Raw genomic sequence first — 21,939 nt, 5'->3', positions numbered from 1 at the left:
TACCCCAATTTTTTCTATCAAGATACACTCTACCTTTGGAACCCTAACTACATCAGAAGACAAGAAAATTACCAATGCCCCAATATTTTCAATGCTGTATGAAAAGAAAGTTATTCTGTGATTGGTGACTGCAGCCAACTTTTGAAGAGCCTGTCATTTTCTGTGGCTCTGCCTCATACAGTATTTCAGATTTGAAAACAGAGGCACAATATGATTATATGGTAGAAAGGAGATGAAACCCAGGGCTTGGTCTGCAGCATGATATAAAAGATAGCGCACAAGCACTGGAGTCAGAGTTTAAATACAGCTCTAAATTATACTAGATTTGGGGCAAATGACCCCACCTCTCTGAGCCTCAGTGTCCTTTTCAATAATATGGGAACAATAAGCTACTTTATAGAGTTGTGAAAGTAATCACAAGTATGCAAGAGGAGAGGTGAAATAAGGAGTTTGTGTTTAAGGGATACAGAGTTTCAGTTTGAGATAAAGTGTTGGAGATGGATGACAGTGATGGTTGCACAACAACGTGAATGTACTTAAAGCCACTAAATTGTACATTTAAAAACTGTTAAAAAGGTAAATTTGATTAAGTATATTTTACCATGATTATTTTTAAAAGTATGTAAGGCTCCTACCACAGTGCCTGGCTCAAGAAATGCTAGTTTTATTCCACTTATAAAGAACTTTAAATGAAAGAAAAAAAGAAGATACAAAAAGTCAAATAATCATGATTCTTTCCTAGTTTAACTATAAGAGGCTCTGACTCTCAGGCAGAGCCAGCTGGTACCACAACCAGGTAGTACCACAATAAGTATCAGGGTAGGAGAAGGGAGGCTGTGTTAGTCATAATCCCTTCAGCATGTTCAGTTCCCAGTTGACCCCCACCCTGGTATGGCATCTCCCAGAATATCAATCCGACAGCCCCAGCATCTTGCAAAAAGCTGAGAGCTAAGAAGCTTAAACTATTTCCCAGACTAGACTCCAGGTCATGAGGACAAAAGCATTCACAACAGCAGCTGGCTCCTGTAAGTTGGGAAGAGACAAAAATGCTAATGCTGAACACCAACTGGATGGGTCTGGAGCATGTTCCCATCCCCAGCATTAAGCTGATCAGTATCTCAGAGGCCTTTGGCTGAGTTTAATGGACACAGAGGACAATAGTCTCAAAGGCCCGGTAAAGGAAGATTAAAAATGCACTTGTCTGCAGTTCAGGGAAAACAATTAATGATTATGTGTTGTAAGTCATAAAATACAGAAAGGGGAAAACAGATGACTTATCTCTAGGCATATTAGAATGCTGCTTCTGATGGGCAGGCTTAATCAGATCTTGATGCAGTGTTCTGACAGATGATTGTTAGTTAACATGCCTTGAACTTAGCTCAAGGAGAATGAAATGCAGGTTTCTCTGTTCCTATGAAACTTTCGTAAGCCGAAATGGCATAAAGCAAAGAGCATTTACCATTAATTTATTTGGAAAAAAATTCCAGTGTTTCAAGTACCCCAAAAATACCTACCAAATCATACCAAATATGCTTAACTACCAGTTTTACACTAAGTGGAACACCCTCAGGAGCTCTCTTAGGTTTTTCTGATATCTTAGGACACATTTTGCTAACGGATGCACAAAATAAATGGAGATAAAACACAGATGCTCACACATGCAGTTCAAAGCTCTAGCAGTTGATACTGAGATGCTGAGTGTAGTTCTTTAGGAAGGAACTTGGTGGGGCCACTTGCTCCTCCGGATTGTGCTGCCTCTATAACAGCTTATTGCAAAATAAAGTCTGAAGGCTATTTTCAATTTTCTTCATAAAAGCGAAAATTCTCTTCGGATTTCTTTCAGTTAGTGAAAACAGGTACTAATGTAGGTCCTTCATAAAAGCCAAGTGGTGTAAAGTGAAATTCCAAAAAGTGGGGGATACCTGTACTTGGGGTACCAATATCCAATAAATTCTAAACAATACTTACTTTAGGGTCTGAGCTCTTGAACTTTAACCTTTCCACCAACTCTATCATAGCCGCCTTTAATCCGCCCGAGTCTTTGCTCTAGGAAAAAAGAAAAATCAGGAGTCATTAGACAGCATTTTGTTGCTCTCTCAAACACAAACAGTATTTCATGGGACAATGAAATGGAAAGCATTTTTTTTTCTCAGCCAAGAAAACTAAACAACTAGGGAGTGCTGCGATGCCCCTCTTCCTATTCTCTACAGATAAAGAGTGTTGACACATAAACTGCCCACTGACCTGAGAGAACTACTGGAATGAAAATTAAATGTAATTTGTACAGGATGACTTGCTGCTTCATTTCAGTGCTCAATTGCGCCAGTGTTCACTGAGGGCCAGGGCTCTGCAAAAGAGATTTCCTTCTGGGATGTCTAATTAATGACCTAGTGATTTTTATTTTGAACTTCTACACACCAAATACAGATGTATGTAATATTAAATATTCTTCATAAAATAAACACAAAGAAAATGCCCTGAGATATAATTGGAAATGATGTTACAGAATGTTGAATGAATATAGGTTTTTGAGTCAGAGATAAATGGTTTCAAATTTGGGGTATGTCATTAACTAGTTGACTAACCTCTGACAAATTACTTTCTCAAAACCTCCTTTTTCCATAAAATGGAGGTAATGAACAGAGTTATCTGGAGGCTTAACTGAAGTAGTGCTTGTAAAGGTATTAGCACAGTATGTGGCACATAGTGCTTAATAAATGTCACCTACTATTATTACTGTTATTATTGCCTTGTAATGACTTAGAGTAGCGCAGTCCAATAAAAATGTAATGTAAGCTACAAATGCAAGCCACATATGTAATTCTAAGTTTTCTAGTAACCACAAAAATAAAGTGAAATTAAGTTTAATATATTTAATTTAACTCAGTATGTACAAAATATTATCACTGCAACATGCAATTTCAACATGAGGTATTCTGTATATTTTTTTCAGACTAGGTCTTTGAAATATAGTGTGTATTTCGCACAGCACAATACAATGTGTACTAGCGATATTTTGAGTGTTCCAAAGCCATATATGGCTAGTGACTACTGTACTGGTCAGCACAGATTGAGATCATAGACTCAAGAGCTGCAGTGTCTGGATTCAAGTCCCAATTCTACCACTAGTGTGTGACCTTAGGCAAGTCACTTAGCCTCTCTGTGCATCGATTTCTTTTATCTGTGATATGAAGCTAAACACAAGATCTATTTCACAGGGTTGTTATAAGATTAAATGAGCTAATATATGTCAAGGTGCTTAGAACAGGGCCTGGAGCATGGTAAACACAACAGATGTACGAGACTTTTTTTTATTATTGTCTGTCTCCCTCACAATGTTTTAAATTCCTTAAGGGTAAGGACTATATCTTTTATCTCTGTATCTATGCCCAGCATCAAGAAGGTGTTTTTTTAAAGAGTCTGCTGAACACAGGAATGAATGAACATACGCTTGTAAGACATGAATACCCTAATAATAATACATGTGTATAGCACAATCTAAAATCACATAAATTAGTTTTATTTTTCTAATCTCAACTCCTTTATGGGATAGGGTAGAATCATCACCCTCATTTTACCAGTGACAAAAAAGGAAGGATGAAGAAGTAAAATTTACCATTTTTATGGAGTGTGTGTGTGAGGGGGTGGTGGAGAGAGGGAGGGGGGACAGACAATAAAGAAATACAATATAAACAGACACTACAAATATCTATTACTTGAAATTGTCCTTGGGATCAGTGATATTTTCCAAATCTGCAGAACCAACTCCAACTCCTCCAAAACAGGAAATAAGTACTTAGTAAGATCCCATCATATAGATTAAAATAGACTAAAGGCTAAATCTTTTTTCCCTTTAAGCTTCTTTCTCTCCCAAACCTATATAGAAACAGTCTGATATAACATGACTAAGACCAATATCCGCTTCAGATGTGGCCTTCAAGCATAGCTCAGCTGACATTCCCATTTTAGCTGTGGTTCTAAATTTTAGTATTTTTTAAATGATAATTTACAACTCTCTAAATTTCTTCACCCATTTAAATCTTTAACTTCTCTGGTCTCACAATAGACAACTGGGAAAGAAATCTGAAGGTCACATACCAGGGAGTGGGTGAGACACAAAGTACCTAAAAAAGGGTTAAGTTGCCAGACACAATCTTGCTTTTATGAGATGATCAGACAATAAAGCCTGTCTGGTGATATCATTCCTCTAACCTGCTTCTCATTGGCTGAACAAGCAGGTCACTTGTCCCTGGAAAGCTCTCTTCCCCCACATCCCAGCTGCCAGCGCCCATTTTAAGCTCTTCAGTAAGAGCCCTGATATATTATGACTTTCCCCCTGGCTCTAGAGAACAAGCAGGAATGCACGAAACTGTGCCTTAAAACACTCAGAAAGGAAATAAAACGACAAGGGAATCCCTAAGAAGCAGACAGCCTGTTTGCAGGCAGATGTGCCTTGTGTGGAGAGATAAGAGAACCCTTAGCCTTCTTTCACAAAAATACAGTGTATCAGCAGAATCCTTTCTTCTTTTAACAAAGCATCAGCAGCACTGCCTACCCAGGGGGCAGACAGAGAGGAGGCACAGAAACTCTCCCTTCAGGAAATTCACCATTCCACATCCCCACCCCTCTCTCTTTGAGGATTATTCTCAAAGATCAATTGGGGTCTATATTGAGCCAGCTAAACTCAGTCTCTAACTGGGTTGTGATAAAAAACCTTTCCCCTATGGCTTTTTTTTTTTAACCCATAAAATAAGCAGTTGGTCAGAAGGCTCCTCTGGGCAGACCTGCCCCTGACAGCTGCAGGGCTGGGCTAGAGTACCAATGGAGGACCCTGGCCCCCTAATCCACCTTTCTCTTTCCATACTCCAGTCCCTTCCTGCACCTCAAGAAGCCTTATACACACACATTCAAGGTAGTACACTTAAGTTCTGGGAACATGCCTCTCAAGTAGTTGCCCTCGGCACCCTGACCTAGGAGAGCCTGTATCAGGGGTTGAGTCTAATGGCTTGTCCATCCTGGGAGGACAGACTCAGAAAGAGGCTCTGCAGGTCCTGGAAGTAGGTTCAGAACACTATGTCAGGTAATTCTTGGGTCCTGGGTACTTGGAGAATTGTCTAGAAGGAGATGGGTATGGCCAAAGGAGGGCCCTCCAAAGTGTGGGGCATAGGACACGGGCACTGGGTTGCCTAGGTATACGGTGGTATTTGGGTCGGAGTGTCCGCAAACCTTAGGGTGGCATCGTGCTTTAGGTAATTATTTGTTTGCAGAGGAGAGTCATCCGTCAAAGGGGAATGGGAACAGGAGATTGTACCCTCATACTCCCTACCATGGAACAGAACAGCTGCTCCGAAACCTGTGTTCAAATTGAGAAGTAGCCAGAATAGTAACAAAAGACAAGCTAATTCTAACCTTGTAGACTTTTGGTTCCATAAATGGGCAGATCTACTATGTCCTTGGGGTAAGTACTGTGAGAGGCGAAGAAATGAAAGTCTCCTGATCCTGCTCTTCTCCATCTCCATCCCACACAATGCATTCCAAGAACATGAAATTCAATGTGAGCATATCTTGTTTATGCATCTCTTTCCTCCCCTAAGAGAGTTCAGAATAAAAAGAGACAAATGACATGTGTGACACCCACCCCGCCCCTGACTTTGATCACTCTGTGGAGATGTGGGATGCTTCACAAAAGCCAAGTCCTAGGGATGAGTCATAGTAATGCCAAGTAAAAACAAAAAAGCCTAACATTTAAAGATATTCTTTACTCTCCAAAGCATTTTCATATGCTTTTCCATTGGTATTTCACAACAAACCTGGAGTAGTGTATTCTCACTTTATATTTGAGAAAATGGTTGGTGGAAATAAAAAATGCCTGGAGGAACCCCAAAATCACAGAGCTCATACAGTCTTTCACTGGCATTTCACAGTAACAAAATAACTAAGAAGTAGTATATTCTCACTTTATAATGGAGGAAAATGGTTCTGTGGAAGTCAAACTATGTCCCCCAATTACAGAGCTAGTAAATAGCAAAACCAGGACCAGAAAGATCCAAATGAGAAAGATTAAAACATACAACAGAAGAGGTTGGTACCAAGAATACACAAAAAAATACATAAAGGATTCCTATACATAAGAAAAAGACAAATAAGCCCAAAAGAAATCCCAACAAAGGGAACGAAGATATTAGAAAGTAAAATGGCTAATAAACATGAAAATATATTTTAAAGAGCTCAATTTATTTAATCAACATATCAGGTTTTATCCACTACACTGAAAAAAGTTTTGATTTGATAAAATCCAGTGATTTGAGGCTCTGGGGAAACTGGGGACTTTCATATGGTACTGATATAAAATGATAAAGCTACTTTGAAGTCACATGCCTAGCAAATCCACTTGTGTCTTTCACCTCTTTAGAAACACTAGCACATGTGTCAGAAGGCATGCAAAAAATATTTATTGCAGCACTGTTTGTAATACTGAAAAACTGAAAACATCCTAAGCATCTATCAATATTGTGTGGCTATACATGTATGTAAAAAAAACTAGAAAAGCAATAATTTGAGGGACCATTATCAGGAACAGTAGTAGGAAGAGTCTTAGACTTATCTAAATGTATTGTCTAATTAAGATACAAAAGGGAGGGAGGGAGAAAGGGAGGACAGACCTAGGACTTCTTCGAGTGCTTCTCTCCACGAGTTTGGCCAAGTATAAATACTGGGATACCATTCCCTTTGTACTGCAAACGTATGAACCAGCAGGTAAAAGAGAGTTCTTTACTTGGTGTTCATGTATGGATTTCAGGCAGTTTAAAATGCCCTAAACTGTACAAAAATGTGAAATGTACATGCACTTTTCTAGGGAAAGGGATTTGGCTTTCCTCAGAGTCCCCCAAAAGTTTAACGTTCCTATCTATAGTGAAGAGAGTATTGCACAAAGAGAAAGGAGACCCAGGTTTTATTCCTAGTTCCTCCACTAACTGCTGTGTGAGCTTGGATGAGTCATTTTATACCTCTGGGTTTCTGTTTCTCCTATCTGTAAATGAGGAAAAAGGGACAAATCAGAACCTACATATACACAGCCTGCAGCCTACATAACTTTTTACGCCTTTAGAGTGTTGTCCCACACAGTATCCTGGCAAAGTTTAAATTAGTTGCTAATTTAAAAATCAGGAGATACAACATAACAATAAAACGTTCTAGCTTCCTTTTAAAATCTGAAGGTATGATTGTACTGGGCTCCCATTCCCACATAGCAGCAATTAGCTGAAGCTGAAGGCAAGGCAAGCTCTCTCCAGTTTGTCATGGTTACCCTGGCTTGCTTCTCTCCTTTATATCACCTTTCTCCTCCCTGTAGACAGTTGAAGTTACTATCCCTGGAAGCAACTCTCTCTGAAAGGTTTTTTGTTTGTTTGTTTGTATTACCTCTAAGAGTCCTTGTGTGAACACTATGAAAATTGAGGTCTTTCTTCATAGAAGTTCAGAATACCTCATAAACACACATCTATCCACTCACACCCAAATACAGAAGTAATATACCTCATTCTAATGTAAACATCCTTTGAAAATGGGCAACGGGCAGAAACAAAGGAACAATATGGTAGGTAAACATGGCAAGAATTATTTCTTGACAATCAGTCTCTGTACTTTTATGAGAGTCAGTCTAGTGCCAATAACCATCTGGGCACCAAAAGAAAAGTCATGTGTCAGTAGAAATGTAAATGTTAAGTCACTTAAATATCCTCAAATGGCTCCTAAGTATTGAATTCTATATTACAAAGATTCAGAGGCTGCAGAGTTCAGAAAGAATATTGGCTGCCTGTTTGGTTTTTTTCTATCCCACTAGTCTTGTGCTGGTGCCATGCTTTAAAAAAAAAAAAAAAAAATCAACTCAACTTTCTGTCATTTTTACAAACAGGTTTTGTTTGGAAGAAACAGTGGAAAAGGATTGTGAGACAATATATAAGAAGTTCTCCTAAGGAATCAAATCAGAAAGCAAAACCTTGTCCAAAGGAAACAGACCTAAAGTTTAGTATCACCACATCATGTACAAAAATTCTTTAACATCTTTTTCACATTATTTGATTTTTCAACTTCAAGTCCACTCATATGTTAGGCAACCATCTTTATATAATCGCTCAGATCCAACATCATTTTTGGGCCTGAGCAAATTCATCACCAAGTCTTTTTAGACCTAACTCCAAAACAAATGCCAAATCCAACTATTTACTCCTCACTATCTCCACTACTGCCCAGTCCAAAGCAGAAACACTGCTCCCACTCTTGCTACTCCACCGTCCATTCTCCACAAAGGAATCAAGAGTGAAATTTTAAGAACATATTGCTTAAACAGTCTATGGCTATTCAAAATAAAATCCAAAATCCTTATCATGGCGTACTTGGTAATCTGACCCCATCTACCACTCCTCTACCTCCCACCCTTACTCATTATATTTCAGCCACCCTTTTCATCCCTCGGTAAGCTTGTTCCATCTCAGAGCCTCTACACTCAATATTTCCTCCCTCCAGACCACTATGCCCTCACATCTTCCCATCACTGGCTCTAACTATGCCCAGGTCACTTCCTCAAAAAAGTCCTTCTCAGATCCTTAAACAGCCTCCCTCTCATTTCCCCAACCTAGTCACTCTTTTTCTCCTTAATCTAGTTTGTTATTCATAATACTTATCCTTATTTGAAATATTATTTACTGTTTAAACTTGTTAAGTCTCTTTTGCTCATACGATATAAGCTCCATGAGACCAGGGACTTAGAATTGTTCATTGTTAAATTCCCTACTGCCCCAAATACTTCACCTAATTTAATAAATAGATCAAAGTAAAAACAATTATGCCACTAACTTCAAACAATATATAAAAATAATTTTAAAAAATACTTCAAAGAATTGTGGTAAAAATTTAATGAGATAATACACAGAAATTTACAGTATAGAACCTGACACATAAGTTCTCAATAAATCTGAGTAATCATTTTATTGTTATTAATTAAAAATATATTGAGTTACTGACTACTACGTATCAAGTACTGAGCTAGAGAAGTGCTGAATGGAAAAAAAATGAACAAAACAATCTGGTACTAATCAAAATACTCTGTACAAACTATCCAGGAAGAAAACTTCAGATAGAAAGGAAAGAAGAGTTTTAGAATATTCAGAAAGTATGTACCTATTAAATACTTTCATACAGATAGTAGAAATCAGGAGAGTGAGTATACAACTTAGAGAGGTTAAATGTAAGTGGGAATAATTAAGACGAAGCAAAATGAGATGATGAAAAGAACCTATACTTTGGGATCTGAACTAGATTCATATCCTAGTCCTTCTACTTATTAGCTAAGTGACTGTCTGCAAATCTCAATCTCTTTGAGTATCAGTTTCCTCAGCTGTAAAATGAGAATCATAACAAGTGCTGATTGTGGGAGTTGGATTGAGATCAACTGAAAAAATGAAAAGCACCTGACCTAAAACCACTCAACTGTTATTGCTATTCTCATCTCTGGAAAGAACCTCAAATTTCAACAATAGACACGAGTTTCCTGACTCTGAGTTTTATAACCCCAGTTGAAGGTTAGGGGACACACATGCAATCAGAGTCTACCATTCAACACAGGTTATACCCTGCCAGGGTTCACACAGACCCAAAGTACAGAGTGGAGAATAGTAGGAATGCCTGTAACAGTTCTCTCCGTGATTGCCTACTGAAAGAAAATGGAGGCTATTTTCTAACCAGAAAGTAAAGGGAATATTGCCCCTGCGTCCCCTCTGCTTCTTTAAAAATTTCCAACAGTTCAGAATGTAAAACAGAATTTAAAGAGGACAACCAGCATGACTTGTGAACCTAAAATTAGGCATACCAGCTGTGTTTTGGTTAGCTAGTGCGTAAGGCACCAGCAAGACACTGAAATATACAGGAGCCTCTTCTCTGAAGACAAGTTTTTGACCAGTGTATCTGCCCACCAGAGTAGAGAAGGCAGGAGGAGCAGAAGGAGAGGGGGCTGAACAGTTTTCACGCAAAGAAACTCGGTATCCAGAACTTCTACTGCTGCCAGACTAACTGGTCTGGCATTGAACTCAGAATAGAACCTGATGGCTCTATAACGCTAATAAGAGCCACCAACTGCTGAGGTCTTACTATATCCCATGCACTGTGCTTCTCACATGTATGATCTTGTTTGTTCCTCACTATAACCTAATGAAGAGAAACAATTATTATTATACCCACATTACATATGAGGAAACCAAGACTCAGAGAGGCTGAGTAAATTATCCAACATGACACAGCTAATAAGTAGCAAAACCAGGACTCAAACTCATAGATTGCAAAGCAGCCAATTAAGGCAAACTGCTGGGTCATTCATACTCATTCTCCCGTTTTTCCTTAGTAAGACCCCAGCTTTTAGTGGCCAGGAGGAAGACTGTTTCCTAACTCCCTCTGCAACTAGATAAGGCCATGGTACGAATTCTGGCCAATGAAACATAAGCAGCAATGTGTGCAACTTCTGGGGGATTCTCTTAAAATAGAGGGTGTGCCCTTTTTCACTTTCTTCTGCCCGCTATCCTGAACTCGAATGTGTTGGCTGGACCTCCAGCAGTCATCTTGATCCATGACAAGGATTATACCCTAAGGACGGCAGAGTGGAGCTGGAAAGAGCCTAGATTCTTGATAAATTCATGGTTCCTCTATACCAGCCTTAGACTGCCTATATCCAAGCTTCTTTTACACATGAGAGAAATAAACATCTATCTTTTTTGAGTTGCTGTTATTTTGGATTTTTCCAAATTATTTCATTATTTTAGATGCAGCTAAACTTAATGTAAACATTGATATACTAAATCACAAAGCAATACTGTCTCTTTCAGTTCTTCATTGATGCCCTGGAACTAGATGAGATTATACTTCATAGCATAAATATACCAAATATTTCATTTGTATCTACTGTCCAACAGGCCTTGTGCTAGGTGCTGGGAACACAAAGATGAATAACATATACCCTTAACCCTAGCAGAGTTTACAACCCACACAAGAAACAGACATGGAAAGAAATAACATTGATAGTATACTGCATTTAGTGCTACAATAAATGTACACAAGCTGTTGTTATGGGAACACAAGGAAAGTTACCTAACAGTGTGTATCTACCTAGTTAAATTCTATCCATCTTTGAAAGTCCACCATCACTACTCCAAGAAATCTTTCCTTATTCCATGCCTTCAGCAGAAATTAATTTCTCTTTTCTCTGAGCCCCCATAACATACTGTTTGTACCTCTTCTATCTTTCCTATTAGACTATGTACAAGCTTCCTGATGTCAGGAACCACTTGTTGTTCTTCTCGACAGGTTGCAAGGCTCACCATAGTACTCAAAAATTATTCAAATAAATAAAATTAACTTAAAAAAAGCCAGTCTTTGACACTAAAGTTAACTATATGCTATAGCTTCAACATATTACAATGAATGTTTTCTCTAATATTCTATTTAAGTTAAAAGCAGATTACTCTGCTACCTGACAAAAAACTAGCTAAACACATCTGAAGTGAGTTTTATAATTAAATGTTCAACAAGAATAATCTAGCACATTAAAATCTATATCAGAGTCACTGCCCATATGGTTATTTGCCATAAATTATGAATTGAGCCTTTAGTATATGTGGAGAACTTTGTTTGTTTGTTTGGCTGTATTTTATTCTTGATTCATTTTTGACATCTGGAAAGGGCATCAGTACTAATTTGTTCCCAATGCCATACTGACTTGATCCCTATCATACTGATACACATATCCCAAAAACAAAAACACATATACAAAGGACTTAAGTCTCCCAAGGCCAGAGTTCTGTGTTTCTCTCCCCATTCTCATCTCTACTCCACATATGAGAACTAAAGTTTTTGTCCTACCTATTCTTTGTGGCCATAGGATCCTGGTACAGAAGTCATCAGAGGAAAAAATCGTGAAATTCTAATAAAGTCTATAGCTTTGTTAGTAATATGGTGCCAATGTTAAGATAAGAAGACTACACCAAGCAGCTTTAGAACTCAGGACATCTGCTGATTGAAAGAAAATGGGCTGTACATTTATTTGATTAGGGGTTGCAAGTTAGGTGGCAGGGGAGGAGAAGGTAACAGAAAGCAAAGCCTGTGGCATTTCAGACATTTAAAGGAGACCCTTTCCATGCAGACTTGGAATCTTCCCACCCCTTCCAAAGAGTAAAATCCCAGAGTAAAGGCAAACTAAAGTAAACTTGTCACTATATCACCCTCCAAAGGGGACTGTGGGGAGTCTTGCCTTGGAGCTGAACAAAATGGGTTGAGGGGAGTGGCTTGGGTTGGGATGAAAGAAAATTCTTCAAGAGGTTGTAAACTTGGGAAGACACCTCCTGAAAATTTGGTCTCAAACAATTTAGTTTAAGGAGGTTCTAAACAAGTTATACTTTCAGGCTTTAGCAGAAGCAAACTCAAATCCTCCTTCAAATACAGTTGCATACCAAGACTTGGGAAAATCCCCACAAATAATTTTTTAAAGGCAATAAGAAGCTATGCAGTCAAACATAATGAACAAAAGGAAATAAAGAAACATGAAAAAATCATCAAAAACAACAGCAGAGAGAGATCCACAAAGTCTTCACCTATTGGACTCATCACATTATAAATGAACACACTTATTGTTCTTAAAGGAATAAAGAGGATAGCTACAGTATGAACGAAAGATAATAAGAGGATATAATTCACAAATTTATACTAATACATTTGGAAATTTAGACAAAATAAACTTTTGGGAAAATAACATCAAAATTGACAAGGAAAATAGACAACTTGGACAGAACTATAGCCATTAAATTGAATCATAGCCAAAAATACTATATAAAACAAAATAAAATTATGCCTCCTGTCCTCCTTCCAGCCCTCTCTCCCCCTACCCCCACCCTTTCTCTTTTCAAGTCCAGAAGGCTTCCTTGGTCAGTTCTACCAATCATTCTGGGAAGAAATATTCCGATCTTATACAAACACTTCCAGAGCATTAAAAGAGAAAGAAAAAGAAAATATGTGAGAAGCAAACAACTTGACTCATATCATGAAGCCAATATAACCTTGATAGTAAAATCTCATAAGGACAATAAAAGAAAGGAAATTTATGAGCTAATTTCTCCCATAAATATAAATTAAAAACCTACACAAATTATTAATAAACCAAATTCAAAAATATAAGGATACTTCATCATGACCAAGTTGGGTTTACCCTAGAAATGAAAGGTTGCTTTAATTGTACAATATAATAATAATGACACAAAGGGATGGAAATAAGACGATATATATGGACATTGCCTGTATTTGCTAAAAGCAGCACTTGAAGGATAAAGCAAAAAACTTTTAATGTAAGTGGGAAATCAGGTGAAAGGGGCAAAGGTGAGAGGCTTTTGAGGCATGTAAACATATTACTGATTTTTAAAATTAATTTAAAAGTAAATCAATTAATGTAATTAAACCCATTAAATAGTAAGGGTAAAATCACTTGAATACCCTAACAGATACAGAAAAAGCATTTGATAAAATTTAAAACCCATTCAATATTAAACTCTTTAATAAACTAGGACTAGAAGGGAACCTTCTTAATCTGATGAAATATATATGTAAACAAACATCACATTATTTGTGAAATGTTGTAAATAATCCCTCAATTAGGAGCAAGGCCAAAACACCCACTATCACTTATATTAAACATTTTACTCAAGGTCCTATCTGAGGCAGTAAGGTAAGAAAAAAACAAGTAACAGGTTATAAGGATTAGAAGGAACAAAAACTGCCCCTCTTTGCAAATAATATTATCATGTATGCAGACTGAACCTATAGATTAATTATTAGAATATGTAAGGGAATTTAAGAAGATACCTTAATACAAAAAACCAATATATAATCATATTCCTATACACAATCAGAAAAGAAAAATTAAAAACATTTTTTATAATACTATAACATTGTAAGTATCCAGAAATATATTTTGCAATGATGTACAAGATCTTTCAGAGAAAAATTATAAAACTTTATTGTAAGGCAATAAAAAGACCTAAATAAAGGGATCAGAAAACTTCAAGTTATAATAATATTAATTCCTCATGTATTGGTTTATAAATTCAATACCATACTGAAAATGTCCTGCAAGCTTTATATAACTATAGTATGAGCCTAAGAAATGTAAATGGCCAAGACTGGCTGAGACACTCTCCTAGAAAAACAAAGTGGAAGAACTTGCTCTACCACATATTAAGACATGTTACAAAGCTATGGTAACTGAGAAAAGATGTTGTTCACACAGGGACATAACTAATAGATCAATAACACAAAATAAAAAAGCCAAGAAATACATTCGCACACATATGGGCACTTGATAAATGACAGGAGGCACAGCAGATCAGTAAGGACAGGTTTTACAATAAATGCTGCTAGAGCAACTGGCTATCTGTATGGAGGGGAAAATGAAATTGAGCCCCTAAGTCCACCACACAAAAATCAGTAAGTTGAACAACACACAGAAAGCATTAATAAAGAAAATTATTGATAAAAATTCTACTACCTTAAAATGAAGAACTGCATTCAAGGCATGAATTTTTGAAAAGAAAAAGAGAAAACAGAATATATAAGAAGATACTTGCAACCCATATAAACAACAAGGAAGTCAGAAATAAATATGTAACACTCCTAGAAATTAATGAGAAAAAGATAGACAACCCAATAGAAAAGACTTGAAAGGGCACTTCAAAAAAAGAAATACAAGATATTCAAAGTCATCATTAACCAGAAGAATGCAAATTTAAACCACAAAAAGATATTACCTATTCACAAATTGACAAAAATTAAAAATTCTGTAATAGCAAGTGTTACTGAAGATACCAAACAAGAACTCTCAAACACTCTTCATGGCAATGCACATTGGTACAACCACCCTGGAAACTAGTTGGCAGCATCTAGTAATATTAAACATATAGTCTATGACCCAACAATCGCACTCTTAGGTTTATATTTCATTTAAGTGTACATAGATGTGCACTGGGAACAAGATTTTTTTATACAAATATTTTTTATAATGGCCAGAAGTTCCAGAAGCTGGAAATCAAATGTTCATTATTGCCAGACTAGATAACTTGTGGCATATTCATAAAATGAAATTCTATACAGCAATGAAAATGAACAAACCATAGCCACCCACAAGATGAATTTCACAAATACAATGTTGAAAAAATTAAGCAAAACCCCAAAGAATGCATGATAGTAATATGATACCAACTGCGCCAAGTTCAAGTAAGTTTAGGAATGCATACATATGTGGTAAAAGGATAAAAGATAAGTAAGGAAATTATCACTGCAAAAGTCAGTATAATGATTGCTTAAATGGAAGGGAAATGATAATACCTGAAAAAGGGCATGGATGGGGCTTTAATACTGCTAATATTGTATTTCTTAATCTTAGTGGAAGTTACACTAGTATTTGCTTTATAATTACTCGTTAGACTGTGCATGTATTTTTACACACTGAGTGTGTATTTTATAATAAAAAAAGGAAAATCTTAATACAAGGATTTTCATCATCAGAGTATTTTGTTATTTCAGTGCTAGCAACTGCAAGGCGACTTTTGGAATAAAAAGTCATCATAAGAGGACAACATTTACTAATGAACTGATCACTTAGTAAACTGATCACTCCAGCCCTGGCAGGGTAGCTCAGTTGGTTAGTGTCATCCAGATACGCCAAGGTTGCAGGTTCAATCCCCAGTCAGGCCACATACAAGAATCAACCAATGAATAAATGGAATGAAATGATGTTTCTGCTCTGTCTCTCTCTCTCCCTTCCTCTCTCTCTCTCTCTCAAATCTATTATAAATAAATAAACTGATCACTCCACTCAAACGTTCCTGCCTGGAATGCTGTTTCTCTCACTGATTGTACACACCCAGAGTACAAATAAAAGGAAAGTCATTTGCACATTCATTCATTCAACAAATATTTATTAATGTCTACTACTTTCCAACACTGTTCTAGGGGAACAGTAAGGTCCTCTAGCAATTTTGCTTCCACCCTTTCATCCTGCCTTCCAAACAAGTATCAAACATGAAGCACCTAAAAGGAACTCAGGGCACACATTAAGTTATTATAAAAACCCCAACCTTGGGGAGTCTTTACACTCATCTGCTTGGATTCATTTGGCAAAATTCAAGAGCCCTAAATCAAGGCACTAGTTTCAACAATGGTGATGCTGTAGGAATCAGCTTAAGTGGGGTCAAAACTCCCAAGAAGCCGGGCCAGCGTGGCTCAGCAGTTGAGCATCGACGTATGATGCAGGAGATTGCACCTGGATTCCCCCTCAGGGCATATATGCCCGGCTGCAGCTGCATCCCCAGTGGGGGGCGTGCAGGAAGCAGCCCATCAATGTTACTCTCATCATTGATGTTTCTATCTCCCTCTCTCCCTTTCCCTTCCTCTCTCTAAAATCAATAAAGATATATTTTTTAAAAAACAACAAAACAAAAACCTCCCAAAAAATGCTTTACCTCGGATCCAGGGACCAGAGGCTTGCAATTTTCCAGAAACTGTATACTAGATTTTGTGTGTACATGTATTTTTCTTGGGTCAGAGTTCAGAACTTTCATCTGATTCTCTAAGGAGTTCAACCAAAAGGGTGAATAGCACTGCTCCCAACAGGCTGAACAGACTAACTTTTTGGGGACGTGATGGAAGTGAGTGTGGCCGCAACTACGCCAAATGAGTTGAAACTCAGGTGTCCTGACCTCTAGGCCTGTGAATACCCAATACTTACTCTTAGTTCTTCGAAGGCTTCGTCTAGGGTGGAGAGTTGGTGGCCCTGGTGAGCCCCAATGACTGGACAGAGGACACAGATGAGCTGCTTATCTTCCTGGCAATAGGTGCTCAAATCGAGCCCATGGTCCGGACACTTCCTCTGGGCCACTCTCTCTGCTTCCATTTCTATTTCTGGGTCAAATTCACTTTCTGCCTCAGTTTCTCCCTCCGCCTCGGATTCTCCATCTTCGTGGTTGTCCTCCTCCGCCTCGCTCTCCTGGTCATCCTCCATTTCCTCCTCACTGTCCTCTTCGCTCTCCTCGTCGCTCTCCTCCTCCGTCTCGCTCTCCGCTTCGGACTCGCGGTCTTCCTCGGCCTCGCTCTCCTCCCCCGCCTCGCTCTCCAGGTCTCTCTCCTCCTCCACCTTGGCCTCCGCGCCTTCCTTGCCCTCGCCTTCCCCCAGGCCTAGGGAGGGCCAGGCCTGGGCTGCGCCGTGGACGTAGTCGGCCAGGTGGTGCCCGGGGAACTTCTGCCTGTGGCCCTCGGCGTGGCGGCGGCAGTAGCAGAAGCCGCACTCCCGGCACACTTCCTCGGCCCCGGGAGCCTCGTCGGGCTCGCACTGGTCACACGTGCCGTCGTGCGGCAGCTCCTCGAAGGCCGCGCCCACTCCGGAGGCCATGTGGGTGCGCTGACGAGGCGCAGGCCTCGGGGCCCCGGCGCTCGCCGCCTGGCCTTCGCGGCCGCCTCACGTCCTCCTCCCGCCGGGTCCTGTCCCAGGGAGTCGCCGCCCGCCCGGGCCGCGCGGTGTCGCGGAGCAGACCTGGGGCCGCGGCGCCTTTGCCGCCGGCTCCGGGCAGCCCCCGCCGGCCGACGAGCAGAGGGCCTGCCGCCCGCTCCGCCGCCCGGCGCCCGCTGCGCTTCCCCGGGCCGCCGGGCACTTCCGGCGCGGCGGCCCCGCGCCCCCGTCGGCCCCCGCGCCGCGCTGCCCCCCGGCCGCTCGCTGCCCCGCCGAGATCCCCGCGTCGCGGCCCCCGCGCCGCCCCGGTTCCACTTTCCCTTTCCCTGTCAGGCGGCCCCTTTCACTTCCTGAGTCACTTAAAGTGGCAATGGCCCTTTTCTGCGGTTCCCGCGGGGGCTCCGCATCCCCGGAAGGAGGGGGAGGCGGGCTGAGGCCGCCCTCGCGATCCGCGCCGGGAATTGGGCCCCGCCTCCCCGGTGCCTCCCTGGGGGTGTCGGCCCGAGTGGCCGCGGCCGCCGGGCCGGTGCGCGCGTCCAGCCTCTCTCCTTCCCGGGTCCCCGCCTCCCGGTCCCCGCCGCTGCGCGCTCTCAGGGTGCCAGCTCAGGGTGCTGTTTACCAGAACGAACCTGACCGCCTGCGACTTCCAGACGGTCCGGGAAGGGCCGTGTTTGTTCTCCTAAGCTCGGAGTCAGGCTCAGCAAACAGACATTTTTGATCCAAAGCAAGACTATACTTGGTCTGTTTGCAAAGTCTGTTTGCATTCCTGCCTCCCAGGGGCTCAGAACCTCCAGGGTGGCAACCTTTGTGCCTCTTGCCGAGGGTCTGCCCTGGGCTTGGCTCCCTGAGAAAGGTCCAGTGCGCAGGCTGGGTTCCCAGGAGGAAGGGGGCTGTTACTTATTAACCAATGCTACAGTGCCAAGAATTGGGTGAGATCTTTTTGTGGCTCTTTACAAGCCGGTTTTGGAAGATCCACTGCTCAAGGGCCCCCAAATCCTGATACCACAACTTGTTGGCTTTGTGACCGTGGAGGATTTAATTCATCTTTCCCTTTTCCGCTTTTAAAAACGTGTGCATGTAAAGTGGAAATAACGGTAATACCTATCTCATGGGGCTGTTTTGTGGATGAAATGGGCTGCCTTGTAGAAGTATTCACTACGTTTTAACTATTATTATTGGCACAAATTATATTTAATGGACATAATGACCCTTTGAAAGGGGTTTTAAACATATTTTTTAACACACTGAGCATTTTTGCCTGGCTGCTGGTAGTGTGATCAGGCCCCTCTTCTCCCCTGGATCTGTGCCTCTGCAGTCGTTGAAGAGCTTTTGTTTTGTGTTTGGGAGAGAAAAAGGACATTTTGATCTAGTCCCAGGAGAGGCTGAGGTGTGGTTGAGAACAGTGGAGGGGAATGCAATGGTCTGTTTTCCATCGACTTTCTTGGATAATTTTGAGCTCCAATTTCCAGATGAGCATCACAAAAATGCCAGGGGATGGGGTGGGGTAAAAATCTTTTAAAATAATTTTTAATGTCTCCACATATAATGTATGCTTACTCTCTGTACAGTTTTTGTCAGAGTTGTTTGTTTGTTTTTTTAAGAAATATTTGTTCTTTTAACCTCAGAACAATTCGATAGAATGCTCGGAGAAAAGTCAGAAGGTTTGTTTTTTTCCAATTCAATACACATTTCTATTTTTCCTCAGTTCATTTCTCTGGAAATTACTTCTATGTCTGCATTCAAAACAGGGATTGATGCACCATTCTGAGAAAAATAAAACAACAACAAATGTCAACTCGAATATCAACATTAGTATACTTAGAGAGTAGTACTTCTTGCTTCCTAATGAGCGAGAAAGACTATTCTGTGGGTATACACCTCTCCAGGCTTAAAGGAAATAGCTTTTACAAACATAATGTTATCACATTTAAAAATTATTTTTAAACTGAAAACAATTTGTAATGTCTTAAAAGAATATATTTTGTGTGTGCCTAAGATCTTTGGTGGGGAGAGAGGGGTGTCTTTTTGTTGTCGTTTTTATTTTTATTGTTTGTTCTTAATTTTACCTGACAGAGAGTTGAAATATCATACCGTGCAGTTCAGTATCTGACACTTCACAATCCTTTTTGAGCCCCCTGTGATAAGAGGGTCTTAGAGGCAGAATTTGATGGAACTTTTAAAAAGGGACTTTATAAAGTTCTGGTAATGAGGTATGGCAGACTCAATGAAACAAACCTTCTATAACCCTCTGCATGGAAATCAGAACAGTCTGATTCCCCAGGAATCTTTAGGAGCATCCAGAGATAGAAACCTTGCTATCTTAATCTATTATTGCATAGAAAATTACCTCAAAACATAGCAGCGTAAGACAATAAACATTTATTATCTCACACTTTCTAGGAGCCAGGAATATGGGAGTGGCCTAGCTGGGTGGTCTGACTCAGGGTCTCTCAAAAGATTTCAGTGAAGATGTTGGCTGGAGCTAGAGGCACTTGAAGGTGTGACTTGTAGGATTTGCTTCTAGGGTGGCTCACTCACATGGCTGCTGGCAGGAAGACTCACCACTTTCTATTGGGCTGCTTTAGTGTCCTCATGACATGGTAGTTGAATTCTCCCAAAGCAACTGATCCAAGAAAGGGCAAATTGGAAGATGCAATGTCTTTTATAACCTATGCTCAGAAGTCACACATCATCATTTCCAGCACAGCCTATTAGTTACAGAGATTAGCTCTATTTATTGTGGAAGGGGACTACACAGGGGCATGAATACCAAGAGGTGGGGATCTTTGGGACCATCTTTGAGGCTGGCTGCCATATTTTACCCTTTGCCCTCAGTGATTCAGGTCTCTCTTAAGTGTAAAATACATCCATGTCCTCCCAAGATCCCCAAAGTCTTAAACTATTACACCATCAGCTTAAAGTCCAGAATCTTATCTAAATCAGGTCCAGGTGTGAATGAGGATCCTAGGTGTAGTGTCTTAAATGCAGCTCCTAGAGAATAGTTCCTCTCTATCTGAACACTTGATTTCCTCCACACTCCCAACATACGATGGTGGGACAGGCTTAGGATAACTGGTACAGACACTCCTGTTTAAAAAGAGGAAAGACGCAGAGAAGTCCACTGGTCCACAGCAATCCTGAAATTCAGTTGGACACATGTTAGAAGTTCCTTAATTAGAACTCAATTCTACTTATGCTTAGGAATGACTCTCCATGACTTTTGACTTTACCCTTTAAGCTCTTTATTCCACACTCTGAGTCACCCTTCTTTTTCTATGAAAAGTAGCCGATGTTTGCAGCTGTGTAACTTGACAGTCTGCTTTCTGCCAGTAGAATTTAGGCACTCTAAAGACCCCTTTTAATTTTGTACTGTCTCTGTTCCATTTAGTTCATGCTGGCAATGTTTCCGCCAATATAATTTCTTTTACAATGTTGTGAGTCTCCTATGAATCTAATTGGGGCACCACTTCATTGGACAAAAATCATACCTACAGATCGCTTCAAAATAAGCTCTTATCTACTCTGAAGCACACTTCTACTAAAACAGCTGAGGCACAACACTAATAAGCTTCTTTGAAGCCATGTATTGTTTGTCTGAATGATTCTCTTAATCACTGCTGTAGATCTTTTTGAGGGATGAACAAAGGGTTTTTACAGCCATACTCTCTGCTTCATCATTTGATGATGTTTTCCTTGCAGTGTCCTGGAGATTATTTTTGACTGGAAGACATTTCTTCATTTTAACATTATTTGCCATCTAGAGGAGATGGGAATATTCAAATTTAGCAAATTCTGAATCCTTTTTTTTTTTAAAAAAGTCCCTCTTTAGGTTATTGCTTTCTTCTCACATTTTGCAGCAATCAGGAATACCACATCAGTCAGCACCTTCAGCACTCTACCTGGCGATGTACTTAGCTAGAACACCCAATTAATTTGGCACATTTTCTACTTTATAAATTACTGCAGGCGACAGTGTTGCTAAACTTCCTGCCACTACATTTACAAGGACCCTTTTCCTCCAGTTTCCAATAACATTTTTTTTCATATCCTCTTAAGCCTTCATCTACAGTTTTCTCAAAAACCATTAGGATTCTTCTAATAGTTTCTTCAAGACCCTAGGTTCTCATTAACATTCTCTTCCAGCTGCTGAGTTCCAAAGCCACTGCAACATTTTAGGTTTTTGTGATGGAAGCACCTTACTCTTTATAGTAAAATATGTATTAGTTGTCTATTAATAAATAATAAATTACCTCCAAACTTTGAATCCCCTTGGGGACAGACTACCACAGTTGATGTTGGCATTGTCTTCTCATTGTAGTTAGCAACAGCTCTTAGGCATCTCCAAGACGGTCAACAGGCAGTAGGTGTAGAGGACAGGGGAGTTTGCATCTGAGACTGTTTTGTGAGTG

At 40.0% G+C, this 21,939-nt stretch overlaps 1 protein-coding gene across 3 annotated transcripts in view; it reads right to left on the bottom strand.

Annotated features, from left to right (window-relative positions):
• TRIM44 (tripartite motif containing 44) overlaps positions 1–18,088 on the bottom strand; it is an 83,656-nt gene extending 65,568 nt beyond the window's left edge. The window contains exons 1-2 of one of the 3 annotated variants that reach the window (XM_081154564.1): positions 16,814–18,088; positions 1,969–2,046 (exon numbers count right to left, since the gene is read on the bottom strand). In XM_081154564.1, the coding sequence (XP_081010690.1) occupies positions 1,969–2,046; positions 16,814–17,473 (738 nt within the window). In that variant the 5' untranslated portion in view covers positions 17,474–18,088. The remainder of the gene's footprint in view (positions 1–1,968; positions 2,047–16,813) is intronic. The other 2 variants (XM_081154566.1, XM_081154565.1) reach the window with 2 other exon arrangements.
• Positions 18,089–21,939: the final 3,851 nt, after the last annotated feature.

This window comes from Miniopterus schreibersii (genome assembly GCF_964146895.1).
Source record: "Miniopterus schreibersii genome assembly, chromosome: 12".
NCBI classification, from domain to species: Eukaryota; Metazoa; Chordata; class Mammalia; order Chiroptera; family Miniopteridae; genus Miniopterus; species Miniopterus schreibersii.
This window is presented reverse-complemented; position numbering and strand designations above follow the sequence as displayed.